This window comes from Trachurus japonicus, chromosome 21 (genome assembly GCF_045865225.1).
Source record: "Trachurus japonicus isolate A0001 chromosome 21, Traja_1.0".
Classification (NCBI taxonomy): Eukaryota; Metazoa; Chordata; class Actinopteri; order Carangiformes; family Carangidae; genus Trachurus; species Trachurus japonicus.
Genome location: NC_140927.1, coordinates 21,838,003 through 21,851,868, shown reverse-complemented (window position 1 = coordinate 21,851,868; position 13,866 = coordinate 21,838,003). Strand labels below are relative to the sequence as shown.

General features: G+C 42.7%; 1 protein-coding gene across 1 annotated transcript in view; it reads left to right on the top strand.

Annotated features, from left to right (window-relative positions):
- The window catches only part of clybl (citrate lyase beta like), a 59,909-nt gene extending 47,917 nt beyond the window's left edge, over positions 1 to 11,992 (top strand). Inside the window, exons 4-8 of the mRNA XM_085765618.1 lie at positions 2,204 to 2,305; positions 3,817 to 3,910; positions 4,410 to 4,577; positions 8,436 to 8,560; positions 9,939 to 11,992. Of these exons, the coding sequence (XP_085621744.1) occupies positions 2,204 to 2,305; positions 3,817 to 3,910; positions 4,410 to 4,577; positions 8,436 to 8,560; positions 9,939 to 10,034 (585 nt within the window). The 3' untranslated portion in view covers positions 10,035 to 11,992. The remainder of the gene's footprint in view (positions 1 to 2,203; positions 2,306 to 3,816; positions 3,911 to 4,409; positions 4,578 to 8,435; positions 8,561 to 9,938) is intronic.
- Positions 11,993 to 13,866: the final 1,874 nt, after the last annotated feature.

Sequence of the window (13,866 nt, the reverse complement as noted above, 5' to 3'; positions counted from 1 at the left end):
TGGGAGCCATTGACAGCTAATGGGTGCTGTATGCGCCAGAAGAACAATGGCCGAGGACTATAGCAGCTCTTATGCAGTGTAAATCAGGCCCTCAAAGTGTATAATAGCCGAAGAGGAGAATACAGCAGAAGGACAGAAACATGTAATCAAAGAGCCTCGGAGGCTTTTTAGCCGGTGGTGCTGCATTGAGCCGTCGTTTGTTTTCCTTCAGCAGAATCTAAACAGTCGGCTGGGCTCGCCGCGGCCCTGTTAGGGTTTGCGTGGCTCAGTGTAGTGGTGGTAATCTCTGTGTGTAACATCAGCTAGGTTTCCCCCCGCAACGGCCCATATACACCTAGTTTCCTCTGTCACAGAAATAGGTTTATCTTCACCCTCTTTTCACACTCCTTCTCGGACACCCCACCACCACCACCACACCACACCACACCACACCACCCTTTCCTGTGTTTGCGAAGGAGGGGAGAAAAGGGGGGGGGGTAGTATTATGCTAAGCCCCCAGCGTTAGTTTTTATGTTGCCATAGCAGCCTTGCTCCCACAGGGTTGTGACCTCAGATGATTACAGTACAAAGCCTATTGGGTCTTGAAAACCTCTTTGAAGATGAAAAGTCTTTGATGGTTTGTATTTATGCAAATCTCTCAGATATGATTTATCCAACTGAGATTGAATGGAGAGATGATTAAAATTGCCCCTATTTTTTGAAATCCTTCAATGGAGGCCCACTCTTTCAGTTTCGAGAACAAGAGTGGTGAGTGCGAGCACGGGGGTTATTTTGCTCTTCATTTAGAAAAATAGCAGTGCTGTACCTGAGGTTATTTATATCTGTCTTTTTCCTGGTGTGTCAAAGAGGGAGTGAGAGAAAGGAGAGGAAGGGGGGACATGGAGTTAGACATTTCTACTCTGAGCTTTTTTTAACTCCTCTTTTTTTTCTTTCTTGTTTTTTTTTTTGGACTGGCTTTGAAAGGAAATATCTAACGAAGGGGGCTTTTGTGTGTTTCCAGATGATAGATTTAGGAATTTGGGCTACCCCACTGGCAGTCCAGGGCTAGCTGTGAACTGGTCTGTTGGAAAAAATTGGAATGCTTTGGTCTTCAAAGAATTAAACTTGGTTTTAAAGCCCTACTTAGGTGAGCTTGCATATTAGCAGGAGTCATGCAGAATAAAGGCCTCAGCAAAGTGTCACATCACACTCTGATTGTTGCTCCAGTCTCCTTGTTCCCTACCATGGAGGAAGAGGGGAGGAGTGGGGGGGGGGCGCGCGCACAAAACAGAATAATGTTGGAGTAAAACACTCTCACAGACATCCCAAATCTTGTTTCTTCTTCCTTTTTTTTGCGTTTTTTGTTTCTTCTTGGGTTTGCCGTGTGTGTGTGTGTGTGTATGCATGTGCTTGTGCATTTACATGTGTGCGCTCTCTCTCGGGGGAGCTCTCGCTGTAGCTGCGCAGAGCCTCAGACGGAAGGTAGAGCAGAAGACTTCAGACGATGGGGGGGAACCCTGGTGATAATGTAAAATATTTCATTTCACCGGCTTTTGTTGCTGCTCTCCTGTGCTCGCTTTTCCTGCTATTTGAACCCTCATAGCTGTGTCTCTGAATAAGGAGTGCAGTGGGAACAGTGTAGGTAATAAAGGTGTCAAGATTCATATCAAAAGTGAGTTTTTTTGAACAATAAGATCCTTTCCCTCCTCCTCGGTCTGTCCCTACCCCACAGTGGATTTTGAAAAACGTGTCATATCGTTTACCATCATTACCGCTCAACATTTCTTTCCCCTCAAGTTTTTAAATTCACTTTGACAAAATAGCTCAGTATCTCAGTGTGAGTTTCCCCTTTTTTCTCCTTCATATAACTATAATAATGTTGATTTAAGCCACCGAGGGCAGCACTGACACTTTAGCACAAAAAGAAATGCAGGAACTTGTACAGAAATACAATCCCCCAAATCACTGTGTTTTCTTCAAGACCATTATCAAACGGGATTCAAGCTGATCCTAAGCCGGAAAAGCTGTTTTTATTATACAGCCAAACGCCACAGAGAATATATGTGCCCCAGCAACGCACAGACATCTAATGAACTGTGATTGCACAAAGTAGTAAGAACAAATTAATTCATTGTGGTTATTTTGGGGCTTTTATTGTTTCCTATTCACAGAATCAGTGGGTGTTGTTAATGAGCTGCGCACGGGATTGTCCTTGTGTGTTAAGTTTGTTGACAGGTTTCAGCACAACTTGAAAGGACGGGCACTGACAGAACCCATTCGCCTGGTCACCTTTGTGGAAACCGCTGTGGGCCTGCTCAATTTTAAGGTAAATTACAAACAAACCCCCCAAAAAACTGCCTGCGTAAGACATTTTGCTGTTTTCTCCATTGTTCACTTTAGATTAAAGACTCCATCAGCGAAGCCGAGCACTCCACGTGTCCAAAATGAAAGGGATTCAAAGCCTTCGGACAGTCTCTCAAAATGAGCCTTTTGAGCCTCTTTTATTTTTTTTGTTTCCTTTTTCTCTGTGTCTGTCTGTCTGTGTCTGTGTGTGTGTGTGTGTGTGTGTGTGTGTGTGTCTCTCTCTCTATCCCTTTCCAGACACGCTGACATTTTTTAATTAGAACTGTTTTAATATCATCATAGTGGAAAAGTTCTTAATGATATTTTGGCAAGCATCAAAGCAGTTGCTGTTATAGTGCAGCACGACCTTCAGCTACATGGGGAAAAGGGCATGGTTTTGGGCATTTGGGGAGAAACAAGCTGTCCTTCCTTCTTTTGATTCGTCTTTTAGTTCCCCCACTCTAATTCTGCGTCTGTGTTTGTGGTCGTTGAGTGCGCACGCGTGTATGTGTGTGTGTGTGTTTGTGCCTGTGTGTTTTGATGACAGGGGGCTGCCTCTGTGTGCTTTTCTTGAGAACACACTGTATCTTTGCCCAGACTGAACCCCAGGTTACAAGCATGAAAAAAAAAAAAATCGCTCTGGCACAGCTAGTGGTGAAATTAATTTGGAGGCCAACAAAAGCAGGAGACGTGTTCTTATTGTCTCACACTCTTCACCACAGACAATCACATTCCAGATTTATTATTTTTATTTAATTTAATTTATTATTATTTTTTTTTTATTTTGCATTCCTGACTGGATAGTAATTGGGACCAGTAGCTTACCTCAGCAGAAGGGCTTGTTATCGTTTGGCATTTTTCTCTACATGCACGATATCGATGTCTCTTTTTAAAACCATGAACAAAATGATCACAGCAAAATGATGTGTAATTTAACTCTGTTTACAGTCTGTAATAATAATAACAACACATCTCATACGAGTCAAAATAACATTTAAATCTGGTGATATGTGATTGTCAAATGAGCAAACAAAGCTAAAAGTACGACTTACACAGCTTCCTGCACTTCCAGGTAAAAACTTTACTGCTGTGATATTCAAAAAGTACGGAGGTTCGATACCAGCCCTTCATAACAACGTGTCTTGGGTGTTTTACTTTGCTTTCATGTATCCATCATGTATCTGCCTGCTGGTGGTAGCTTTAGCGGTCTGGTACATTCATATGACTCTTCATGTAAATGAAGCTGGAGTGAGGTTAGTGTGTGATGGACGTGGATTTATTGGCATGTTTGTTAGAGAGAATTTAGTGTGATCACGTCTGTTCACGATGCTTTTTCTGCCTACAAAGGAAGCCCAGGTTTGTTTGAACCACCATAGTATAATTAGATTTACTCAGCAGTACGTGTGCCAAGATGTCCCAACATTTCTCTCCCTCTTTGCGTCCGTGTCACTTTCGTCAGTCTGTATTATGCTAATGTACGTCTCTTCTCTCCAGGCGGTATGCGAGGAAATCCGTCGACTCGCTCCCAAGGCTGGTCTTCACCATGACGGTGTGGTGTTTGGCTCGGATGACTTCTGTGCCAGCATAGGTACCTGTTCCACCTTCTGTTTAACGTCCTCTCTTTGAGCCTAGACCAACAGTTTATACTGACTAGTAAAATCCAAATATTTCATAGCCAAAAGATTATAGGACTGCAGGTAAAGTGGTTACAAATTAAGTATTTTTGTTTGTAGATATGTGAAACATAATGCAAAATTAGGCGTGCTGCTCATACAGACATAATAGATAAGATGGACTTGAAGAACCACTTCCTTTTCTTCTTTCTTTATCAGCACATATCAGAGGCAACCATCAGGTATTTTCCCTGGCAATGACATAGAAAAGGTTTACAAAGTCTCTGATGTAAGAAGGAGATATCCAAATGTCAAAACTGACTTTATCGTGAGAACAAGAGAGGCTGATGTAATGTACGTCAGTGTAATTCCTCACCTTACTTCTTTGAACATCAGGCGAGGTCATGACTGATGTGCAACATCGCGTACATGCTGTGTGTAACGGCATCTTTTTTCCTTTTTTTTTCTCCTCAGGTGCCACGCGGACTAAGGATGCCAGGGAGCTTCTTTACGCCAGGCAGAAGGTGGTCGTGACCACCAAAGCGTTCGGGCTGCAGGCTATCGACCTGGTCTACATCGACTACAAAGACGTGGAGGGGCTGAGGCGGCAGGCCAGAGAGGGAGCTCTCATGGGCTTCACAGGTGAATTTCCTCACTGTCTGCACCTGGAACGTGCCTGATCTGAACATGTCTGTCCTCTGATTTCTGCAGCTGCTGCTCCACATCACTCTCCTTTGCTGTTGCCTTATTTGTTTTCCAGTCTGTCAGTCTGCGTTGTAAATGCGGCACGGTGACTCCTTCCCTCAACTTTCTTTCCCACAATCTGACACTTTTCACTCCTCGTTCCCCTCTGTGACACTGTCAGTTTGCTTCAGATGAGAATAGAAAATGAGCTGGCTGACAAATTTTAAAATGTTGCTTCGAAAAACTGGTCGAGTGTGGAACATATCCTGGCTTTTAATTTGAAATTTATGCACTTTTACTGCCCATTGTATTGACGAGCTGACTTTAAAATGACCATTGTGCCTGTGGCTGCTTGTCTTTGTCTTCTTTTTTTTTTTTTTTTGAGCACTTTCAGTGCTGCTGAAGTGAATTGTGAACACAGCAGTGCTTAAATGCTGGTCTGACATTTCTGCTGTGCCTGCCATGAGCGGTTTTGTGTCTGTATGTCTGCACTCTGGTGTGTGTTCATACCTGCTCGTATGCAAATGCGTAAGCGTGTGCAAGTATGATTAAAGGGAGTTATTAGCAAAGTGTGGTAGCATCTACTTTAACAGCGCGCTGTGTGTGTCTGTAGCCAGGCAACGCTTTCAGAATGTGTGTGTGTGTGTGTGTGTGCGCGCCCCACCAGCTGCATGAACAGACCACAGAAGGCAAGACTGCCTTTCCCAAAGTGGACATTTGACTCAGTCCTCCATTGGAGAAGAGGCAGTGCATTTGCTCTGCATATTTTCACCCATTGACAATTGATAATTTCAAAATAAGATGCTTTTTTTTCCTTTTTTCTTTTTTTTTTTATCAATGGAGAACACAACAGCGTCAGGCGTTCGTCAGCTCTCACAACAGAAAGAAATGGAGAAAACAAACACTTGGCTCAAAAGCCTAAAATCCCTGAGCACACTCTCCATGCTGCAGCGGCCCAGACACACGTGTTACCTGCACTTCACATCGTCCAAACATCTTGTAGGTGACTCTCTCTGATTTTCCAGATGACCCCATTTGCCACCTCTATTCTCTGGTGTTGCAGGCTTGTGTGTGTGTGTTTACGTCAGTATTTACTCAGCTCTGTTTGTCCTTTTGCAGTTCTATAACGGTATTTTTTTTTAACCAAATAAAAGCGTGGCAGTTTGCTTGATATGTTCGGCACAGGGGGGGGTTTCTAAAAAAAATGTAGGCAAATATTTTAAATGCAGTGTTTTGTTTTGCTCGTACTTGTGCAAATAGAAGTTGATCAAAGAGAGCACACAGCGATGTTTACATGTGGTAAAAGCTAATGAAGGGAAGCAGCCGCTTGATGAAATAAATGGGTTAGATTTGATATGGAAAGCACCATTCAAATCACTGGATTAGTGGCTTACAAGCCATGGGCACTCTGTGCAGTATAATCTTAGGAGCTATTACTGGCCCGAGTGTGCTTAAGCAATAATAAGGTGCAGCCAAAAGCTTCTACCTGTGCAGTAATTGACCTTGGCACTACCTAAGCCGCATACAGCACCCATTAGCACCGAGCGCAGAACGCACTGGTGAAACACAAGCACCTGGCCAACGGGACGGTGTGAAGGCAAAATCCTGCAAAACACTGACATCAGATCTGTTGAGGGGCACTGTAATTAATTAAGGGATTTAATAGAGCAGCATCTTCACTTCATAGGCAGCTCGTTTTGTCAACTGTCGACTGTGTGTGTGTGTGTGTGTGTGTTTGACCTAACGATCCCAGTAGATTTGTTTGCCTCCCACCAAAAATATCAAAACGGTTCCACAAAATTCTCTGCTTTCAGGGACCGTGTTTCACTTGCATCCCCGGGACCCTGCCCATCATTCGCCTGAGAGCACTTTGCTAAATAGCAATCCTCCAATGAGATGCCAGCACCACATGGCAGGCCGGGATTGGCTGGAGGGCATGAATGATGCATTTTAAGGGAACCAATGGGTTGTAACTGGAGGGCACCTGAATCACCCTGTTTGTTTCTTCGCTCTGTCATTCTCCTGTTGTCCTACACTGACACACACACACACACACACACACACACACACACAAAGAGACCCCCTTACAGTATATTTAAACCTGCTAGTGTCAGTGTAGAAACATGCTCCTGTCTTTAGCCCAGAAGTAAAACAGGTGGCAGAGGAGGGAATACACACTCCTCTTGCCTCAGTCCTCACAGAATGCAGTGTATACACAAACACTAGACATGCACAAACACACTGAGGTTGTTGCATTGAAACAGAATTCGAAAACAGTAGGAATAACAAAATCCTTTTGGAATTTAAATACAGAAGCAACACATACACAAATCGTACACATTTGTCCAAGACTGTACACATGCATGCATACACACACTCTCACACTCATCTTCAGTGTGGCCCTGGGGAGTCCTCAGGCTGTTTGTCCAACAGAAAATGTGCAGTTACAGTCCGTCTGCTTCACACAAACAAACGCGCATTAGCAATCATGCACACACACACACGACACACACACACGTAGACACACACCGGCTCTTGAACATATTTCGTAGTGTGCTCGCATCCCTTAAAGGTATCTATTTATTATAAATTGCCGTTTATGAATTATGTTCTCTTGACAGTAATTGCTGGAGCACTTAACTACAGTGTGTTGATTGTGTAACTGTGGTGTGTGTTTTTCTGAGGTTAACTGGGGTGAGCGTAGCTGGATGAAGGGAGTGGATTCTCTCCTCCTCCTCCTCCTCCCTTTCCTTCCTGTCTCGCCTCCTCTCTCCTCTCCTCTTCTCCTCCTCTCCCCTCCTTGCCTCTCCTCCTCTCCTCCTCTCCTCCTCTCTCCTGGGCCAATTTTTTTTTCCTTCTTCTTCTTTTTGCCCGTGCAGCCCGCCTGCTCAGCCACCTTGAAGGATTTGTTGTCGGCGACAGAGCTAAGCCCTAAAGTGTCGAGTTCCTGCTGGCTGCTGCTGAGCCGTCGTTCTCACCAGACGTTTCATAACCTTAACTTATCACTACAAGTTTGATCTGCAAATGTACACGGGATTATGTCTGTGGCGTTCGCCCACATTTAACTGAGGGGGATTGGGGGGGTTGGGGGGTTGGGGGGATTGTACCAGAGCCTTAAGTCCATGTTGGGCTTCTGTTTCAATTGGATACAAGATGTCATGTCTGAAACTGTCTGACGAAAGGTGTGCAACTGCATAAATACACCTGTGTACTATATACATACAGAACCAATATAGAAATGTGTTTATAGAAAAAAGGTGATGATATTTGAATGTAATATGTTCAGATTGTTCATTGTGTATTTATCAATATTACTTGAATTACTGGTGTCTAGCTTTGTGTGTTCCCCTTGCCATTTTAAAAGTGATACACTTGGCAGCTTGTGTGTGTGTGGGTGTGTGTGTACACACATAGAAGTGTAACTAAGCGTCTCAGAGCCCTCAGTGACAGCAGCGCTGCAAGGAGAGAGGAGACACTCGATCTCCTTCATGATGTCACGATGTTCCCGTGACTCACGTCAGTGGCTCTGAACATACTGACACATATATACAACACACACATGGTGCATTTCCTGTTACTCCTGTTTCATTTCTCTGTGTGTTGTTGTCATCGTCTCTCTCACAGCAAAGCAGCAGCAGCAGCAGAAGCAGCAGCAGCAGCAGCAGTCTGTCTTGCAAAGCTCAGACTTTTTATTTTTTCCATCCAGTTCTGTGCAGAACAGTTTTAATAAGGAAGGTCAATAAATAACTCTGTCAACGAGTAAAAATTTAAATTTTGTAAATTTAAATTTGTGTGTGTGTGTGTGTGTGTGTGTAGGTAAACAGGTGATCCATCCAGGGCAGATTCAGGCTGTGCAGGAGGAGTTCTCCCCCAGTCAGGAGAGGGTCCAGTGGGCCAAAGAGCTGATTGCTGCTTTTGACCAACACCAGAAGGAGGGCAAGGTAATAACTAACTAATACTTTTCTACCAAAAGTCAAATTATTTTACAATTTAAGAATGGATTTTAGTTTCTCACTCACAATAAAATTTTGTTCTGAAATAACCAAATTTTCTTGTTGTTGAGAGAATTCCTGAACATACCACAAGACAAAAAAGGATATAACTGTATAACTTTAAAGGGGATTTTATTATTTGGCTTAAATTAAATTTTGTATGCAAAGATCAAAATGTCTTTTAGCAGTTACTTACTGGAGGTTTCTTGTCATTTTACTGAGGCTCCAACATCTTCTTTTTTTAATGTGACATTCATTCATTGAAGTCTGTTAGACTCACGTTGTTGACTTCACAAAATATTTCTCTTTTGTCACAAATTTCAGGAGGGGGAGAGCCTGAATAGTCCACTGGATTTATTTTGTATGCAGAACTGTGTGTGAGTGTGTGTGTGTGGAGATGACAGCGGTCTTTCTCCGCTCTGAGACTCAGACTGTTCCTTTGTGTATCCTCTCACACACCTCTGTAGTTCCAAAGAATACATACTGTACACCCCTGGGTGACTCTCAGAGACATCATAGGACGTGTGTGTGTGTGTGTGTGTGTGTGTGTGTGTGTGTGTGTGTGTGTTTGGGATGGGGGGGTGGGTTGGGGGGTTGGGCAAATTAAGTGTACAATATTATTGTTCCTAATTTAGTGCATGGTTGGATCCTGTGTGTTGAGCTCTGTGGGCTATCTGCTGAGGTAATACACAATCTGCCCACACCTCTCTCCCTGCCAGGGCTGCTCCGACTAAGCATCGCCCGAGGGATTCATATCCTACCCATCCCTCTGCCATGGTGTGTGTGTGCGTGTGTGTGTCTTTCTATGTTTGTGTATGTGTAATGGTTTGAACAGTATACAGGGTCAGTCTCTTTGTCTTAAAACACGACAGGTGTTTGCTTTTCATAATTCTCACCTCCAGACACTGACAATATTTTTGACTTGACGTTTTGGTGATTTTTTATTTATTTTTTTTTTTTTCAAAAGAAATAGAGTTGTAGCACTGTTAAACAACTCTTTACCTGGTGTCTCAGGGTGGTGTTTTATTCCACAAGATGTTATAATTCAAACATGTTCTCTATTTAGTATCTTTTACTTCTACAGTATCCTGTCTGCTGTCAGTAACAGATCGGCTTCATATAGTGTGACTGATTAAAAAGCAACATTAAAAGTCAGAAATTAACACATTTTATGCTACATCCCATGTGCTATGGATTCCCTAATGAGGTGGTATGTTATGGTTGTCACACAGTAATTAACAAACTGTATCTGCAAAAAAAGTCAAAGTGCCTTTAGTGTGAATGTCTGGTCTAATGTTCCTCTCTCTCTCTCTCTCTCTCTGTTCAGGGTGCATTCACCTTCCGCGGCAGCATGATTGACATGCCCTCGCTGAAGCAGGCGCAGAACATCATCACGCTCTCGTCCGCCGTGCCAGAGAAATGAGGAAGAATCCGGAGAGGAAAACAAGAGGAACTACGGGGACAAAAGGGGAAAAACAGAAATCCTGCAGGTTCTCATGACACAGAGTAGAATTTAAGGAATTGTGTCCAGACGCGAGAGAACAGTGGAAATGTTTGGTTTTTAATTTAAGTTTTTAATCGTTGTTGAAATCCGTTCATTAAATGAATATGTCCTGGCAGTGGCAGTGAGGTTTTACTGTCACTGTGCCCCAGGATGCGTTCAACAAAACAAACTCTGCACATAGTGAGGAACAACAGCAAACCTTCGGAAACCGAGTGTGTGGAGGATTATTGCCCTGGGTGGACACTTTCTTGGCAATCTCTGCAGTGTGTGTGCGCCATCATGTCACTCCTCCTGTATGTGTGTGTGACTGAGTGTGTGTGTGTGTGTTAGCCCATGCCTCCCATCTCTCCTAGGTGGTGATGAATGCTCTTGCATCTCCACGGTCCAGGCAGCTGGGCGAAAGGGTAAACAAACACAACAAGCCACTGTTGTGGCTCCATTCACTGCAGCCCCCAGTCTTCCAGTCAGGCCTCAGCCCCCTGCCCAGGGCCTGACTCACAAACATCAAAGTCCCTCTCAGTGGAGAAAAAAACACACACAAAAAAAACAAAAGCCCACAGATGGAAGTGCGTAAACTCACAATTTAGCGTTTTTTTGTGTCCGTCTCCTTAGTAAAGACACGCATCTCACTCTGCTGTGAGCCTGTGGTCTTGATGGAGAAGGCGTGTGGCGCTGGACGCACCATGACCTGTACGTAAAATAAACACAGCACACACACACACACACACACACACACACGTACATGTGCTGCAGCAGGATTTACCACCTGATCTCTCATTTACAGCGACCACTTTAACTCTGGTTTTCAAGCTGTTGTTTCTACTTGTCTCTGGCTTCATTTTATCAGCATTGATAAACGGCAGCATTCATAGGAAACGACCTCCCGAGCGGGTTCAGTAAAGTAGTTTGTTGTACTGTCACAAATGAAAGTTAACAATGGGGCTCTGTGGAGCGCCTGTGCACATCTGACTTCCAGAGACAGTGAAGTGGGTGTGATGTCGGAGTGAGACAGATTAGAGGCCATGTTGCTCCAGCAGACCAGGACCGAGTCTTTGTCTCTCTGACTGTGGATGGGAGGATAATTGGGGGGGTGTTGAATGGTTAATAGTGCCATTGGTGACCATGGTAATGAAAGGCACCATACCTCTCCCCTACCCACCTCATCCACTCATCTCTCTCCCTCTCTCTCTCTCTCTCTCGCTCCCTCTTTCCCTCTCTCACCTACTGTATGATCTATTGTGTCTGGGGCAGGACTGTGGTCTGTGCCAGGCCAGGCCAGACAAAAAGATCGAAAACCACTCCTGCGCCGGGCCAAAGACTCGAACAGTAAGCCGTCTCTTTGGCATTTGGCCACATGTTCCTCTCACCCCTGGCTCACTTTTTTTTTCTCTTTCTGTTGTGAATTTAAATTTGGCTTGTTTGTTTGTTTTTCCACCCAAAACTACTATTACACCCCGAGGTCAGTGGATAAAACTGCTGTCATGGACGACTTTAATTAAATGAAACCACAGACGGTTATCTGGGCAGAGCCGCTCTCTGACGGTCTGCAGGGTCGATGCCGTATCATGAACTCGGATGACTTCAGTGGTAAAATATTTAAAAGAATTGCCTCGACTGCTTGCCGGTTATAAAAATTTGTAGACTGTGAGTTGTGCGTGCTGATTATTGAAATCATAATATATGCTGTTTTGGTTTGCTTTACCATTAAAGGAAACTGTGCAGGTTGAACTTTACTGTGACTTTTTGAAATTTAAATAATTTATCATTTATTTTTGCAACTGTAATTCTTTCAAGTTCTGTCAGTCAAATAATTAAATGTAGATTTGAGCTGTTTATAATGGGAAATCATTTCAAATTAAAGCAAAACTGCTCCTGTCTTTTCATTTTTTAAAGAATGTCAATATTTAATACTAATACCATAACTAATGCTGATACCAATACTAATACTAATAACAATAAGGAGTCATTTTTTAGATTTTAAAGTTCTAACCCCTCAAATATAAATAACATAATAAAGAGTCAGTGCTCAGTGAAGAGAGGCTGCAGAGACTCATTGACATTCACGTGGTTGTGAACGTCCATAGCAGGTGACTGTAGGAGGCCAGTCTGATGGGACTGGCTTTCCTAAGCTGCTCTGCACCAACAGGTGCCCCCACCACCACAAACAGACACACACCCACACACACACAGGGAGATCTCAAAGCAGAGGGAGCAGCTCGGGGCATCATGCATATGAAAAAAAAACTCTTCTTATGATTAGGAGAAAAAAAATAATTTGGCCTGTCCACGTTTTGAACAAAACACTACATCCTCTCAGTGTTTATATGCCACATACGCTGCTAACATCTTTTTTTCTCTCTCTCTCGTTCCACCCAATAATCTTGCACTTATTTGATTTCCACCTCCATCCACGCCTTTTTAACCCCTCCCCCTCTCTGGATAAAGGTGAAGCCAACTCTGTCCTCTGGTCTTCAGAGCTCATTTTACTCTTCGTTCGTTGCACCTTGACACATCTGCAATTCAGAAAACAATTGGGGAATAATAACAATCATAATGATAACAATAACAATAGTTATAATAATAACTGTGATAATGATAATAAAGTACATGATTCCAGTGACATCTGTGTAGATTAGGGGAATGCATCCCTGTCTGCCACCGCTGTGTAATTCTACATGACATTTCTATTATGTGTGGAACTGATACAATCTTCAAGAGTCCGCGTGGCGGTTTTATTTAAACACATCTCTCCGGTATTCCCTCAGAGAGTAAATTACAATTAACACGATTATAACCTCACAAAATTGTGACGGGAATCAATTAGGCTGCGAGCAGTACTTCATAGCCCGGTAATGTGCTGGTCGAGATTGCTTTCATAAATTATGAGGGACAGCGGCAGGCGGAGAAAATGCATGTATGCAAAACACTGTCAGAGGAAAATTAAAACGAAATGTTTTACATATTTTTCCATTAATCTAAATGGGACCCGTGTGGCAAAGATGGTTTTATTCTAATTCCCCGCCCGGGGATTCCCAAATAATGACTTGATGTTTTAATAGACTTCTAATGACAATATATGACAAACTAATTGCAGCAAAAGATTATTCTAAAGCAATAATATACCTCGTTATTGGAGCTGCAGCACAGTTTGAGAAGTGCAGAGCCATTAGCAAAAAAAAAGTCTTGAAATACAAATGTGTGTGCAGAGCTGATCAACATAAAACATTTAGTTTACACTAATTAACTCTGTTTCAATATTTAGGAACGATGTTTTAAATAAATCAGAACATTTTCAGAGTGGTTTCCATCTGCTGAGAAAATGGGGACAGTACCATAATAATCAGTTGTTAAATTTCAGCATTTCATGGCCCTCAGGCACAAAACAAAAATGTTTTCTTCTTTATCAGTTATTGCAATCTTAATAATAATAATAATAATAATATGAAGGGAAAAAAAACACTTTAAAAAGATAAAGAAAAGGGATCTTTTACTTTCTTCCTAGATAAGCAGCCTGTCGGTTCAGATTTTTAAAATAAATGTAAAATAATTCAGATAGAGGGAGAAAAAAAAATTGCACCTTCTTCTTTTTTCCTTTTTTTAATGTAATTTGAGAGTAAAATGAGCCATATTGTGTTTTTGACCGGCTGGGACATGAATGAGGAATTCACTGTGAAATTAATAAAGGAAAAATACACAGAAAAAAAAATCTTTTACCTTTTTACTTTTATTTCTCTTGTGCGTTGACAGGCTA